This window comes from Ranitomeya imitator, chromosome 2 (genome assembly GCF_032444005.1).
Source record: "Ranitomeya imitator isolate aRanImi1 chromosome 2, aRanImi1.pri, whole genome shotgun sequence".
Classification (NCBI taxonomy): Eukaryota; Metazoa; Chordata; class Amphibia; order Anura; family Dendrobatidae; genus Ranitomeya; species Ranitomeya imitator.
In genome coordinates, this window is record NC_091283.1 from 642,155,507 (window position 1) to 642,172,331 (window position 16,825).

The window sequence follows — 16,825 nt, forward strand, 5'->3', positions numbered from 1 at the left end:
GTATAATGTCCCAGTTTTGCCAGCAATGTCACCTCTCTAGTCAGCAGCGCAATCATCTTATAGGTGAGTTCTAGGATCTTCTGGTCATTTATCTCCTCATCTTTCATGGGGTGAGGTTGAGGTCCCATGGTTCGTCTCAGGGTTCTTCTTCTTCTTTCAGACACAGGGGCCTTACAGTGCTTAGTGGTCTTTTTCACTGCCGTGTAATTCTGTTTATGGAGACACACATTAATAAATCTCACTTCAGACATTTCCATACTCATCACCTTTCCGGTTCTGTCCATCTGGTATCTATAATATAACGCTGGGAGCGTCACTCTGTCCGAAGCCTTTATAGATTGCGCAAGCACAAGCGCCGGCGCAGTCTGGGCCTCACAGAGTGACCCTCCCAGGAGATCGCAGTATGCGTAAACACTGAACGCACACCGCGATCTCCAACAGAGAAGCAGGGACCGCCAGGAGGGTAAGTATGAGCTATATTCACCTGGCCCCGTTCCACCACTGCGAGCCGCCATCTTCCCGGTCCTCGGCCTGTGACCTTCAGTTCAGAGGGCGCGATGACGCGCTTAATGCGCGCCGGCGCCGCCCTTTGACTGACCAGTCACAGCCAGAGGACCGGGAAGATGGCGGCGCGCAGCGGTGGAACGGGGCCAGGTGAATATAGTAAGTGCTGGGGGGCCTGAGCTGGCGGCAATACCAGCACCTGACCCCCACAGCGCGCCGGTGTCCCCGCCTGCTCAGGCCCCCCAGCACTCGGCGCCCAGCGACCATAGGTGAGTATGGTATTTTTTTTTTTTATATATTGCAGCATCATACGGGGCATATACAATGGAGCATCTTATGGGGCCATAAACCATAATGGAGCATCTTATGGGGCCATAAACCATAATGGAGCAGTGTACGGGGGCATATACCATGGAGCATCTTATGGGGGCTATAAACCTTTATGGAACAGCGAACGGGGCATACACTATGGAGCATCTTACGGGGGCCATAAACCATAATGGAGCAGTGTACGGGGCATATACTATGGAGCATCTTATGGGGGCCATAAACCATAATGGAGCAGTGTACGGGGGCATATACCATGGAGCATCTTATGGGGGCCATAAACCTTTATGGAACAGCGTACGGGGGCATATACTATGGAGCATCTTATGGGGGCCATAAACCTTTATGGAGCAGAGTACTGGGGCATATACTATGGAGCATCTTATGGGGGCCATCAACCTTTATGGAGCAGTGTACGGGGCATATATTTATGGGGGCCATAAACCTTTATGGAGCAGCGTATGGGGCATATGGATGGGAGCAGCAAATTAAAGAACGGTGGCGCAGGATGGGAGCAGCACATGACAGAACGGGGGCGCAGGATGGGAGCAGCACATGACAGGATGGGGACGCAGGATGGGAGCAGCACATGACAGGATGGGGACGCAGGATGGGTGCAGCACATGTCAGAATGGAGGCGCAGGATGGGAGCAGCACATGTCAGAATGGGGGCGCAGGATGGGAGCAGCACATGTCAGAATGGGGGCGCAGGATGGGAGCAGCACATGTCAGAATGGGGGCGCAGGATGGGAGCAGCACATGACAGGATGGGGACGCAGGATGGGAGCAGCACATGACAGGATGGGGGTGCAGGATGGAGCAGCACATACCAGGATGGAGACCATATACCAATATAAATGCTCGCCACCCGGGCGTAGAACGGGTTCAATAGCTAGTTACTATAGATAAGAATAATGTAATGTGACCTCATCAGAATTTCTCACCTCTCCAGTAAGCCGAAAGATGATTTCTAGGATGAGGTGTAATATCCTCTCTGTCGTCTTTTCTCTGTCCCTATCCATCCTGGATGGGTCAATCAAAAAAGTTGTCTCATATAGAAGATATCCACTGAGAAGATCCGAAATTGTAGGAACCTGAATGGGAAGATGTGACAATGTAAAATCATAAAGAATCCCATATAAGAAATATCCAAAGCATGTTAACTGCTTCATATGATGCCTTCATCCAGTCATGGGCATCATCCTGCCCCTGTGATAAGATATAATACAATTATAGTCTACATACAATTGAAACTAGAAGCTTACATTCTGTGACAAAGTCACCAGTAATGTAATAGAGGGGAGATATGTGTCACTGCGCTTCATGGCATCAGTGATACGAAACGCGAGTATTTTCCACACTACGTGTTGTGAAGGTTAAGTTATGTTATGGGCTGGTTTTAGTGGACCTTCATAGAGCGGGTGGGAGGAGGTCCACCGTATCTCCACATGGAGAGTCCTGATAGGACCTGTGTGATGTCAAGATCATATGATGAGTCACATGATGGTGGAGTCACATGGTCTTGGGTTTAAATAACTGAGCTCTTAGAGGCAGTCTTTGGTCAGCAAGACTGGAGAGTGAATTCTCCAATGGTTTGTGTCTTGTGGAGGAAAGACTGAACCAGTGTTGCTCCAGAGGAGGATGTTACCTGCTTAAGTACGGACTGTGTTGCAGCGTTGTATTTTTCTTTGTTGTTTTCCTGTTTTAGGCTGAAAGGCTGAGTTTATTTTCCTCTCTTGCTGGTTTATGCTGCATAATAAACCAATCAAAGATTTAAAGAGACGATGTTCCTCTTTTCTACCTCCATATAATGCAACGTGAGTTGAGCTACCACAGTATACTATATAAAAAGACACATACCGTACATACTCGAGTATAAGCCGACCCGAGTATAAGCCGACCCCCTAATTTTGCCACAAAAAAACTGGGAAAACTTATTGACTCGAGTATAAGCCTAGGGTGGAAATGCAGCATTTACCGGTGAATTTCAAAAATAAAAATAGATCATTATTTCCCCATAGTTGTGCCATATAGTGCTCTGCACCGTTCATATTGCCCCATATCTGTGCCCCATATAGTGCTCTGCACCGTTCATTTTTGCCCAATATCTGTGCCCCATACAGTGCTCTGCACCTTTCATATTGCCCCATAGATGCTGCACAGATGCCCCATACAGTGCTCTGCACCGTTCATATTGCCCCATAGATGCTGCACAGATGCCCCATACAGTGCTCTGCACCGTTCATATTGCCCCATAGATGCTGCACAGATGCCCCATACAGTGCTCTGCACCGTTCATATTGCCCCATAGATGCTGCACAGATGCCCCATACAGTGCTCTGCACCGTTCATATTGCCCCATAGATGCTGCACAGATGCCCCATATATTGCTCTGCACCGTTCATACTGCCCCATAGATGCTGCACAGATGCCCCATATATTGCTCTGCACCGTTCATACTGCCCCATAGATGCTGCACAGATGCCCCATATAGTGCTCTGCACCGTTCATACTGCGCCATAGATGCTCCACATAAATCTGTGCCGCTGCTGCTGCTGCAATAAAAAAAAAAAACCACATACTCACCTTTCTTGATTGCAGCTCCCGGCGTCCGGTCCCGGCGCCTCCATCTTCCCGGCGTCTCGGCTCTGACTGATCAGGCAGAGGGCGCCGCGCACACTATATGCGTCATCGCGCCCTCTGCCTGAACAGTCAGAGCTCAGACGCCGGGAAGATGGAGGCGCCGGGAAGATGGAGCGACGCCCGGCGGCTGGAACGTGGACAGGTAAATATGACATACTTACCTAGTCCTAGCGATCCTGGCGCTCCCCGCCTTCCTCCCCATCTTCTGTGCTGCAGCCTCTTCCTGTCAGCGGTCACCGGCACCGCTGATTAGAGAAATGAATAGGCGGCTCCACCCCTATGGGAGGTGGAGCCGCCTATTCATTTCTGTAATGAGCGGTCCCATGTGACCGCTGAAGAGGGGAAGAAGCTGCAGCACAGAAGACCGTGGGACGGCAGGGGGAGCGCCAGGATCGCCAGGACTAGGTAAGTATGCCTCAGCGCCCTCACCCGCCAACCCCACCGCTACCGTGACTCGAGTATAAGCCGAGAGGGGCACTTTCAGCCCAAAAATTTGGGCTGAAAATCTCGGCTTATACTCGAGTATATACGGTATGTATGTTTTTCTCAAAATCTGACATGAAATTAGAATAAACCTTTCCCATTTTAGTTCAATTAGCATTGCCATAATTATTAATATTTGCCAAATGCAGGAATAATGAGAGAGAGAATGTTTTAAGCCATTTTTATTATTTACTGCAAAGTCAAGTACATACATTTCATTAGTATTTGGTACCATTCCCCTTAAACCCTTACCGACCAAGCCACTTTGCAGGTTAATGACCAGGCCTTAATTTTGAAATCTGACCACTGTCACTTTATGTGGTTATAACTCTAGAACGCTTCAATGGATCCCACTGATTCTGAGATTGTTTTCTCGTGAAATATTGTACTTTATAATGTTGGTAACATTTCTTCGAAATTACTTGTGTTTATTTGTGAAAAAAAGAACGTAAATTTGGCAACATTTTTAAAAATTTTAAAATTTTTACACTTTTCATTTTCATGCCCCTAAATCAGAGAGTTATGTGACACACAATAGTTAATAAATAACATTTCCCACATGTCTACTTTACATCAGCACAACTTTTGAAACAATTTTTTTTGTTAGGGTTAAAATTTGACTAGCGATTTCTAATTTTTCCAGCAAAATTTACAAAACCATTTTTTTAGGGACCACATCACATTTTAAGTGATTTTGGGGGCCTACATAACAGAAAATACCCAAAAATGATACCATTCTAAAAACTACACCCCTCTAAGTGCTCAAAACCACATTCAAGACGTTTAATAACCCTTCAGTGCTTCACAAGAACTGAAGCAATGTGGAAGATGTTTTTTTTTTAATTCCGACACAATTTTTTTATTTTCTCAATGGTATCAGGAGTAAATGAACCACAATATTTGTTGGGCAATTTCTCCAGGGTACACAGATACCCTATCTGTGGATAAAAATCACTCTTTAGGCCACGGCAGGGCTTGGAAGGGAAGGAGCACCGTTTGAGGTTTTGAACGTAAAATTGGTTGGAATCGAGATCGGACTCCATGTTGCGTTTGGAGAGCCCTTGATGTGCCTATACAGTGGAAAGCCCCACAGGTGACACCATTTTGGAAACTAGACCCCTCAAGGGACGTATCTAGATGTTTGGTGAGCACCCTGAACCCCCAGATCCTTCACATAAGTTTATAACGGAGAGCCCTGAAAATTAAAAATCTAATTTTTTCAACAAAAATCATTTTAGCCCCCAATGTTTTTATTTTAACAAAGGTAGCAGGTGAAACTGGACCCCAAAAATTGTTGTGCAATTTCTCTTGAGTTCGCCGACACTCCATGTTGGAGGAAGACCACTGTTTGGGAGCACATCAGGACCTGGAAGGGAAGGAGCAAAGTTTGACTTTTTGAACACAAAATTGGTTGGAAGCGAAAGCCATGTCACTTTTGGAGGGCCCCTGATGTGCCTAAACAGTGGAAACCCCCAACAAATGATACAATTTTGAAAACTAGACCTCTCAAGTAACTTATCTAGATGTGTGATGAGCATCTTGAACAACCAGGTGCATTACAGAAGTTTATAACAGAGCTAAGAAAATTTAAAAATTTAAAAAAAAAAATCAAATTTTTCCTGCAAAATGTTTCTTTTAGCTCAAAATTTTTTACTTTCTCCAAGGGTAACAGGAGAAAATAGACCGCAATTGTGCAATTTCTCCTGTGTCAATACCCTATGTGTGGGTGAAAACTACTTTTGAGGCACAGTGCAAAGCTCAAAAGAGAAGGGGCGCCATATTATAGTGCAGATTTTACTATTATGATTTGAGGGTGCCATGACCCACTGGGAGAGCCCCTGAGGTGCCAGAACAGCAGCACTCCTCATAAGTGACCCCATTTTACAAAATACACCTCTTGATCAATTAATCTAGAGGTGCGGAGAATGTTATGCCATTGGGCAGTAAAGAAAAAAAATTACATTCTTACCACAAAAATTTTGTTTTAGCCCCAAATTGTACATTTTCACACAAGAAGTGGCTAAAATTGAAATCAGAATTTGTCCCGCAATTTCTGCTGGATATAGAAATACCCCATCTGTGGCTGTACAGTACTACTTAGCCATACGGGGAATCTCGGGAGTGAAGGAGATCAGATTTTCCTAGAATAGTTTGCAGACTCCATATACAGAGCCAATAAGTGCTCAAGTGACCCCATCTTGGAAATTATACCCCTGCAAAATGTGAACGCTAAAGGTGGTTTATGCACAGTGGGGCTCAGAACGGAGGGGGCATTTGGATTTGAGAGAGCAGAATTTGCTGAATTTCTTTTGGGGGGCAAGGGGCCATTTTGCTTTTCCAGAGCCTTTGTGCTACCAGTAACATGGAAGCCACCTATATTTCCATTAACAGATGACGGACCTCAGACCTGTGAGCATGGTCTCAGAAGATTTCTGTAGCTTGGTGACCCGGGGGTCGTCCTGACGACTCCGAGTCACCATGGCGACATGACATCATGGGGGCACTGATCTGAAGGCAGAAGGAGATCCCGTCCCTCTACCTCTCTCCTGAATGCTGTGATTGTGCTCGATCGCAGCGTTTAGGGGGTTAACAGCCAGAGGCAGTGCTGACACCATTCCTGGCTGTTAGTGCAGAAGCTCGGCCACTGGCAGATCTGGGCTGCTGCACTGATCGGGCAGGAGGTGCTGATATTTCATCATCTCCTGCATGATCATGCTGTGATCAGTCAGTCAGATTGACTGACCGAACACAGCGAGCTGGGTGTGGGGACCGTCAGCATGGGTCCCTGCACCTCTTCCTGTGCCTCTCAGCTGTCACAGACAGCTGTCGGCACTGAACTGTCACTTACATGCAGTGACAGTTTAAATGCACGATGGATATAGCCCTTCTTGGTCCGGGAACTGACACCTGGCCATGATGGGCTATGCTCGTCATTGGACGTTAAGGAGTTAAACTGAATGACTTGGGTCAAACGTTTGGGATATCCTTCCACAAGCTTCTCACAATAGTTGTAGGTCACCTTGCTCACATCTGCCTTTTCAGTTTTGCCTATACATTTTCAATAGGATTGAGATCAGGATTCTGTGATGGCCACTTCAAAACATTGACTTTGTTATCCTTAAGCCCCTTTTTTTTTACCATTTTGGCAGTATGCTTCGGGTCATTGTCCATTTGGAAGACCCTTTTCTGCCCAAGCTTTAACATCCTGGCAGATGTCTGGAGATGTTGCTTCTGTATTGCCACATAATCTTCTTTTCTCATGATGCCATCTATTTTGGGAAGTGCACTAGTCCCTCCTGCAGAAAAACCACCCCACAACATGATGCTGCCAGACGTTTCCAAAAACATGACATCATCATATGGGCAGTCCCGAATTGTTTAAAGGCATAGTAATCTTAGTGTATGTAAACTTTTGACTGTACAGTAAGTAAAAAAATTCCTTAAAACATTATCTTTCTCTTATTATTCTGGCATTTGGCAAATATTAATAATTATGGTAATCCTAATTGACCTAAAACGGGAAAGGTTTATTCTGATGTCATGTCAGATATTGAGAAAAACATGCAGATGTGTCTTTTTATATAGTATATGTAAACTTCTAGTTTCAACTGTCCACAAAATGACTATAAAAAGTCTACACGCCTCTGCTAAAATGCAGGTTTTTGTCATGTAAAAAAAAATCATACCAAAAAGAATAATTTCAGAACTTTTTCCACCTTTAATGTCACCCATAATGTGTACAAATCCATTGAGAAACAAGCTGAAAGCATTTCAAGAGGGAAAATAAAAAATAGCAAAACTTAATAATGTGGTTGCTTAAATGTGCAAAAAAAAGTTGAGGAGAAAAAATACCACAAGGATATGGTCTTATCTGATCAAAAAATATCAGAAATTGTATCGATATATGCTGACCTGACCAGGGTTGAAAGGCTGTTGCGGTTCCACTGGCGGTTTCTTTTATTTTTCTACGTGTTTCAAAGTGTAACCCACGTCTTCTTCAGGAGATAAGTATGGTATGTTTTTAATTTAGTGAAGAAGTGGATTTCACATGCTGGCAGCGCATATATGGACCACTAACTTTCCAGGTTTTAGTTGTTTAAATGTGAACACCCTTAACGTTTAAGTCCCGTTAATTCCCATTATACTCGTTACTCGAAACGAACATCCAAGCATTAGGAATTGCTTGGTTCGAGTGATGAGCATGCCAGCACTTTAGTGCTCGCTCAACGCTAGAGAGCACCCTTAACTTTTAAGAGCTTAACTTTTTGGCCAGAATTCTAAAAGGTATGTTTAGCAAAAGACAACACTGTCCAAAAGAACACCTGCCCATAGTGAAGCATAGTGGAGGCAGCATTATGCTGTGGGGCTGTTTTTCTGCAGCTGGAACTGTGGCTTTAGTCAAGGTGGGGGGAATTATGAAGACTTCCATATATCAGTCAATTGTCAATTTTGCATCAAAACTTTCTGGATTTCGCTAAAAAACTGAAGGTGATGAGGAATTTCACATTTCAGCACAACAATGACCCTACACTACGTGCAGAATTATTAGGCAAGTTGTTTTTGGATCACATGATACTTTTAATACATTTTGTCCTACTCCAAGCTTTTCAGGCTTGAGAGCCAACTACAAATTAAGTAAATCAGGTGATGTGCATCTCTGTAATGAGGAGGGGTGTTGTCTAATGACATCAAAACCCTATATAAGGTGTGCTTAATTATTAGGCAACTTTCTTTCCTTTGGCAAAATGGGTCAGAAGAGAGATTTGACGGGCTCTGAAAAGTCCAAAATTGTGAGATGTCTTGCAGAGGGATGCAGCAATCTTGAAATTGCCAAACTTTTGAAGCGTGATCACCGAACAATCAAGCGTTTCATGGCAAATAGCCAACAGGGTCGCAAGAAGCGTGTTGGGCAAAAAAGGCGCAAAATAACTGCCCATGAATTGAGGAAAATCAGGCGTGAAGCTGCCAAGATGCCATTTGCCACCAGTTTTGCCATATTTCAGAGCTGCAATGTTACTGGAGTAACAAAAAGCACAAGGTGTGCGATACTCAGGGACATGGCCAAGGTAAAGAAGGCTGAAAAATGACCCCCTTTGATCAAGAAACATAAGATAAAACGTCAAAACTGGGCCAAGAAATATCTTAAGACTGACTTTTCAAAGGTTTTATGGACTGATGAAATGAGAGTGACTCTTCATGGACCAGATGGATGGGCCAGAGGCTGGATCAGTAAAGGGCAGAGAGCTCCACTCTGACTCAGACGCCAGCAAGGTGGAGGTGGGGTCATGGTATGGGCTGGTATCATCAAAGATGAACTTCTGGGACCTTTTCGGGTTGAGGATGGAGTGAAGCTCAACTCCCAGACCTGCTGCCAGTTTCTGGAAGACAACTTCTTCAAGCAGTGGTACAGGAAGAAGTCGGTATCGTTCAAGAAAAACATGATTTTCATTTTCATGCAGGACAATGCTCCATCACATGCCTCCAACTACTCCACAGCGTGGCTGGCCAGTAAAGGTCTCAAAGAAGAAAAAATAATGAGATGGCCCCCTTATTCACCTGATCTAAACCCCATAGAGAACCTGTGGTCCCTCATAAAATGTGAGATCTACAGGGAGGGAAAACAGTCCACCTCTCGGAACAGTGTCTGGGAAGCTGTGGTGGCTACTGCACGCAATGTTGATCGTAAACAGATCAAGCAACTGACAGAATCTATGGATGGAAGGCTGCTGAGTGTCATCATAAAGAAAGGTGGCTTTATTGGTCACTAATTTTTTTTTGTTTTGTTTTTGCTTGTCAGAAATGTTTATTTCTAAATTTTGTGCAGTTATATTGGTTTACCTGGTGAAAATAAACAAGTGAGATGGGATTGTATTTGGTTTTTATTAAGTTGCCTAATAATTCTGCACAGTAATAGTTACCTGCACAAACAGATATCCTCCTAAGATAGCCAAATCTAAAAAAAAAACCACTCCAACTTCCAAAAATATTACGCTTTGATACTTATGAGTCTTTTGGGTTGGTTGAGAACATAGTTGTTGATCAATAATAAAAATAATCCCCTGAAATACAACTTGCCTAATAATTCTGCACGCAGTGTAAGCATATTTCCAAATCAACTAAAGAATTGTTTTGTCAGAAGAAGATGAAAGTTTTGGAATGACCTAGCCAGAGTAGAGATCTGAATCTAATTGAAAATCTGTGTGTGATCTAAAGAGGGCGCTGTACATAGGATATGCCCTTGCAATCTGACAGATTTGGAGCTACTGCAAGGAATTCAACCCCAGAAACAAAGAAGCAAGTTTAAAAAAAATCTAAAATATTTATATATTTTTTAAACATTTTATAAAAACAAGAACCTTTTTTTTAAAGAACAGATAACAGCTACAGATCGGTATCATCGTACCAAACAAGTCAGTAATAAGTAATGACACAGCATTAATAAGAAATGAGAGAATTGAATTCTCAAGTTGAATTCTCAAATTTTAAAAACATTTGTAATCCCCAATTTTTGTGGCCATGTTGGTGAACTATTGAGGGTCAGACAAACAGTTAAAAAAAAAGTAATAACAATAATGCTCACCTCACTGCTCACATGTCTGGCCGTCCCCTCAGCCTCCTGTCTGGTCTGGTCCTCTGCTTTTTCATTTCTCGTTGCAAGCATTCCTTTCTTCCTCTTCACCCCAGGCCACGGCTTGCTGCTCGACTAGGCCTCGGATATCAGTGCATGCCGTGCAGTTACAGCGCACATTGGTGCATGGCTCTAGTAACATCTGAGGCCTAATTAAGCAGCAAGACACGATCTGGAGCTAAGAGGCTAAAGAGAATGTGTGCAATGGGGAAGGGAGAAAGAAGAGACTTAGAGGCCTAGACAGCTGACTGTGGGAACTGAGGCACAGCTGAGCGACTGTAAGGAGATGGACAAACTGTCCACGTTCCCACTTGAAGACGTGTGTATAGCTGCATTGTGTTATGATGTTTGTATGCGAATAATCTGTATTGTTAGTAATGTTGCTGTATTCTGCCCAGCAACAGCTAGTTAATAAGGACAGTGAGAGTTAACAGTTGGGACTAGCCCAGACTAGTGAGAGGGGCTAAAATGAAGGGACAGAGAGAGTTTCCTGTCAGGACGTTAGACAGGGCCTAGCTTGCAGCTAGAGCAGACTTCTGGTCTGATTACTCAGCAGAGCCGTATGATGTAAGTGTCCATAAAGTGAGAGGAGACAGAGAGGACGGATAGCATGCTCCAGTGGAGAGACAGCGACAAAAAGGAGTGAGTGATCCTGTGGAAACGAGGTATGGGGCAGAAAGTCCAGCAGAGTAAAATCGAGCATGCAAGTCCAACAGGTAACAGGACGTATCAGAGCAGGGAACATGAGAAGAAGAGAGTGCCCCAGGTGTTAGTTCCAAAGCATCGTCGAGAAGAGAAGCTCAGTAACGTCCATAGTGGCAAAGTGGTATTACCGTTGTTGGGGATGAGGAAAGTTACTGAAGTACTGTGCTGGGTAGTGAGGAAAATATAGGACATTCTGAGAAGGACAAGGAGGATGTATATGAAAATGTTTCATGCATTGACACCTCCATAAAGCTACGCACCCACTATGTGTTGTACATAATGCCCACTACTTGTACTTTACAAGACCTGCCCTGGCCAGGTGAAGTCATTGGTAATTTGTAAAAGGAGAAATAGGCACCAGTTGCTGAAAATAAGCAGTGCTCACTGGTTCACACCTCAATATGCCTCCTTAGGATCTCTGTAGGGTAGTGCATTCTTATACATAACATGAAGGTAAATCATAAGAAATGGAAAGAATTGCAGCACTCACCCAGACCCTTCTGGATGTGCAATTTTATTCCATGCTAAACCGTGACATCAAACCATGTTAAAGTGCAGAGTGCAGGTAGCAGGGGAGCTATGCAGATAAGAGAGCCTGACGGTCCGATGATTTAGCTTGAAGTCATCTGTAACATGCGGTCTGCAAGGGCAGAGCACCCCCATAGTACAAATCCACACACTCCAGAAGTCCAACTTTCATGTAACGTGCCGGGGAATAAGATGAGTACCTCGCCCACGGCTCCCACCCTGCTCCATGGTGACTATTTATTTTTAGTTTCTACATCCTATGTTTATTATGTTCTGGGTCTGGAGAGATCACAGAGATATTTGCAAACATAACTTCAGTGTTGTCAGGAACATGAGGTAGTGGAGTGTCTATTATCGCGCACACTGAGCTCTGCTACATCCGAGAACAGAGAACAGACACCCGCTGCAGCTTCGACCCCCCTTCTCTTCTCTGCTGGCAGCACAGTGGAATTCAAGCCACTCGTTCCCCCCTCCCTTCCTCAAGGAATGTCTTTGTTTGGTGAAGCCAAAACGTAAAGAGTAGAAAGAGGAGTGCATGTCATAACTCAGCCCACTCAGTGATGTCACGACGAGAGGGCATATCTTACCCCTGCTGAGTTGTGAGTGTTGGCCCAGGAAGCGAGCTAACAGCAGCTCTGCAAGCTGTCCTCATGCATCTGGATATATGCTCGCCCTTTTCCCTCAACACACGGCCAGCCAAGATGATATAAAATGATCTGAACGACCTGTAAGTGTTCTTTTCAATGTTAATCCTTTTTTATTTGTAATTTTATTGTACACATGATATTGTCTTCTTTATAATTTTTTTATACTTTGTAAATACTGCCTACCTTTTTGGACTAAAATAAAAAATTACTAGCTTGTCACTCCATGCTCTAAACGAACTGTCGCGTCTTCTTAAGTGAATTACGCTACTGATTTGGGTTGGCTCCAGACCCGTTAATCCTTGGCAAATCGGAGATGGTGACAGCATACTTTGTCCTGTGCAATCGGGCATCTTTGCAGCGACCGGTGGCGTTGATAATTATTGTTCCCGCCTGTGTGGGAGTAGTTATAGCGCCCTTGCTGCAGCGTGCCCAATAGCCAGTAGCCAGCAGGCAGCCTTTCTGGCAACTAATTACCCTAGGTGCAGTACCCTGACTGACCTGAGGGTAAGGGGGCACCAGAGAGCTGCATGTTCCAAACCAGAACTGGGAAATGGGATATAGATGAATCTCCTTCTGAAGAAACCAGAGGCAACCAAACAACCCCGGTTCGTGACAACTTGGTGTGAGTGGTGGGGATGATAAAGATATTGGTGGCAGCACGGTGGGATCCATGACAAGTGTGAATCAAAATTCCTTGTAAAACCTGAGCGATTTGGCAGATTTGATCATTTCCAACATTAATATATCCTGATAGTGTCCAACATGGAGCGGTGCTTATCATAATGGGGACTGAGCAGCAAGAGAGCAGCGAGTGACGTCAGGAGTAGTGTTGAGCGATACCTTCCGATATTCGGAAATATCGGATCGAATTGAATCGGACCGATACCCAAAAAATATCGGGTATCGCCGATTCCGATACCGGAAACTAATGCAAGTCAATGGGACACAAATATTGGAATTAAAATAAACCCTTTCTTTCCTTGTAGGTTAATTCTACATGAAGGAAAACAACTAAGAATATTGTAGGATGTATTGGGGGAGGTGGAGGAGACATTGAAGGCATAGAGGTTTAGCCCAATCAAATGGAATAGCAGGAATTATTGTTTTTTTTTTTTAAGACGTTCGGAGTTATAAAGATATTGACTATGTTAAGCTTTTTTATATTTTGTCAGATATTTATGTTTCACTACTTCCATGCTCTTCGCCTTCTTTTTAACTTCTCCCACACTTTCTCCTTCATCATCCTCAGCAGCAGCATCTTTTTCATCAACTTCTTCTCCACCTTATTCATCTTCTTCTTCACCTTCTTATTATTATTCTTTTTTTTACATTCTTCATATTCTTCTTATTCAACTATTATTCTTCTTCATATTCTATTTCTTCATCTTCTTCATGTTCTTCTTCTTCATCATATTCTTATTTGTGACAGGCATTCCTGTAGTTGTTATCTATAAAAGTTTGAAGATTACACCTTCCGTTCTGCCTGTCACAAAAGATTTACAACAGGATTTGTCCGCGTTCAGTTTGGCCTGCAGCAGCAGTTTTTTTCCAGGGGCACCACGAGGAGGAACGGACTCACCCCCATACACTGCTTAGTCTTCTTCCGCTTATAATTTAGATAATATCTTTTGCTCTGATTTTTAGTCTTATGCTTAACCCCTTAATCCCATTGGACGTACTATCCCGTCAAGGTGACCTGGGACTTAATTCCCAGTGACGGGATAGTACGTCCAGTGCGATCAGCTGCGCTCACGGGGGGAGCGCGGCCGATTGCGGCCGAGTGTCAGCTGACTATCGCAGCTGACATCCGGCACTATGTGCCAGGAGCAGTCATGGACCGCCCCCGGCACATTAACCCCCGGCATACTGCGATCAAACATGATCGCAGTGTTCCGGCGGTATAGAGAAGCATCGCGCAGGGAGGGGGCTCCTTGCGTGCTTCCCTGAGACCCTCGGAGCACCCTATGGAAAAATTATAGCTCTCAAAATGTGGTAACGCAAAAACATATTTTTTGCAATAAAAAGCGTCTTTTAGTGTGTGACAGCTGCCAATCATAAAAATACACTATAAAAAAACAGCTATAAAAGTAAATCAAACCCCGCTTCATCACCCCCTTAGTTAGGGAAAAATAAAAAAAAATTTAAAAATGTATTTATTTCCATTTTCCCATTAGGGTTAGGGCTAGGGTTAGGGCTAGGGTTTGGATTACATTTACCGATGGGACTAGGTTTAGGGGTGTGTCAGGGTTAGGGGTGTGGTTAGGGTTATGGTTGGGATTAGGGTTAGGGGTGTGTTGGAGTTAGGGGTGTGGTTAGGGTTGGGGTTAGGGGTGTGGTTGGGATTTGGGTGTGTTTGGGTTAGGGTTTCAATAAGAATTGGGGGTTTCCATTGTTTAAGAAAAAATAATCTCCAGCATGGATCTTCTAAAAAGTCAATTTATTGAAAACACTTTAAAATGCAAACATTTGCAAAAAAGAGATGGGGGTCCCAGGTGGTCAACGCCGACGCGTTTCGACCATCAGGTCTTAGTCATGGCAACATTGTTTAGGCACATCAGGGGCTCTTCAAACGCGACATGGCGTCCGATCTCAATTCCAGCCAATTCTGCGTTGAAAAAGCAAAACACTGCTCCTTCCCTTCCGAGCTCTCCCGTGCGCCCAAACAGGGGTTTACCCCAACATATGGGTTATCAGCGTACTCAGGACAAATTGGACAACAACTTTTGGGGTCCAATTTCTCTTGTTATCCTTGGGAAAATAAAAATTTGGGGGGTTAAAAAAATTTTTTTTGTTCATATCTCTGCGATTTAACCCCTTCCCGACCCATGACGCCACGTAGGCGTCATGAAAGTCGGTGCCAATCCGACCCATGACGCCTATGTGGCGTCATGGAAAGATCGCGTCCCTGCAGATCGGGTAAAAGGGTTAACTCCAATTTCACCCGATCTGCAGGGACAGGGGGAGTGGTAGTTTAGCCCAGGGGGGGGGCGGCTTCACCCCTCCGTGGCTACGATCACTCTGATTGGCTGTTGAAAGTGAAACTGCCAATCAGAGAGATTTGTAATATTTCACCTATTATAACGGGTGAAATATTACAATCCAGCCATGGCCGATGCTGCAATATCATCGGCCATGGCTGGAAACACTAATGTGCCCCCACCCCACCCCACCGATCGCCCCCCGATCTGTCCGGTACACTGCTCCGGCTCCCCTCCGTCCTGTGCTCCGCTCCCCCCATGCTCTTGTCCGCTCCCCCCGTGCTCCAATCACCCTCCCCCGTGCTCCAACCACCCCCCCTGCACTCCGATCCACCCCCCTGCAGTCCGATCCACCCCCCGATGCTCCAATGCACCCCCCCGTGCTCCGTTCCACCCCTCCCGTGCTCCGATCCACCCCCCCATGCTCCGATCCCCCCTGTGCTCCCCCCCACCCCATCATACTTACCGATCCTGCCGGGGTCCGTCCGTCTTCTCCCTGGGCGCCGCCATCTTCCAAAATGGCGGGCGCATGCGCAGTGCGCCCGCCGAATCTGCCGGCCGGCAGATTCGTTCCAAAGTGCATTTTGATCACTGAGATATAATCTATCTCAGTGATCAAAATAAAAAAAATAATAAATGACCCCCCCCCCTTTGTCACCCCCATAGGTAGGGACAATAAAAAAATAAAGAATTTTTTTTTTCCACTAATGTTAGAATAGGGTTAGGGGTAGGGTTAGGGTTAGGGCTAGGGTTAGGGGTAAGGTTAGGGTTAGGGCTAGGGTTAGGGCTAGGGTTAGGGCTAGGGTTAGGGTTAGGGTTTTGGTATGTGCACACGTATTCTGGTCCTCTGCGGATTTTTCCGCTGCGGATTTATGGCGGATTTACCGCGTTTTTTCTGCGCATTTCACTGCGGTTTTACAACTGCGATTTTCTATTTGAGCAGTTGTAAAACCGCTGCGGAATCCGCAGAAAGAAGTGACATGCTGCGGAATGTAAACCGCTGCGTTTCCGTGCAGTATTTCCGCAGCGTGTGTACAGCGATTTTTGTTTCCCATAGGTTTACATTGAACTGTAAACTCATGGGAAACTGCTGCGGATCCGCCCCGTTTTCCGCAGCGTGTGCACATACCTTTAGAATTAGGCTATGTGCACACGGTGTGGATTTGGCTGCAGATCCGCAGCGGATTGGCCGCTGTGGATTCGCAGCAGTGTTCCATCAGGTTTACAGTACCATGGAAAACCAAATCCGCTGTGCCCATGGTGCGGAAAATACCGCGCGGAAACGCTGCGTTGTATTTTCCGCAGCATGTCAATTCTTTGTGCGGATTCCGCAGCGTTTTACACCTGTTCCTCAATAGGAATCCGCAGGTGAAATCCGCACA

At 45.0% G+C, this 16,825-nt stretch overlaps 1 protein-coding gene across 1 annotated transcript in view; it reads right to left on the reverse strand.

The window, feature by feature from the left end:
• LOC138665362 (oocyte zinc finger protein XlCOF22-like) overlaps positions 1-16,825 on the reverse strand; it is a 101,383-nt gene that overhangs the window by 54,465 nt on the left and 30,093 nt on the right. The window contains exons 2-3 of the mRNA XM_069752779.1: positions 1,776-1,925; positions 33-209 (exon numbers count right to left, since the gene is read on the reverse strand). Of these exons, the coding sequence (XP_069608880.1) occupies positions 33-209; positions 1,776-1,853 (255 nt within the window). The 5' untranslated portion in view covers positions 1,854-1,925. The remainder of the gene's footprint in view (positions 1-32; positions 210-1,775; positions 1,926-16,825) is intronic.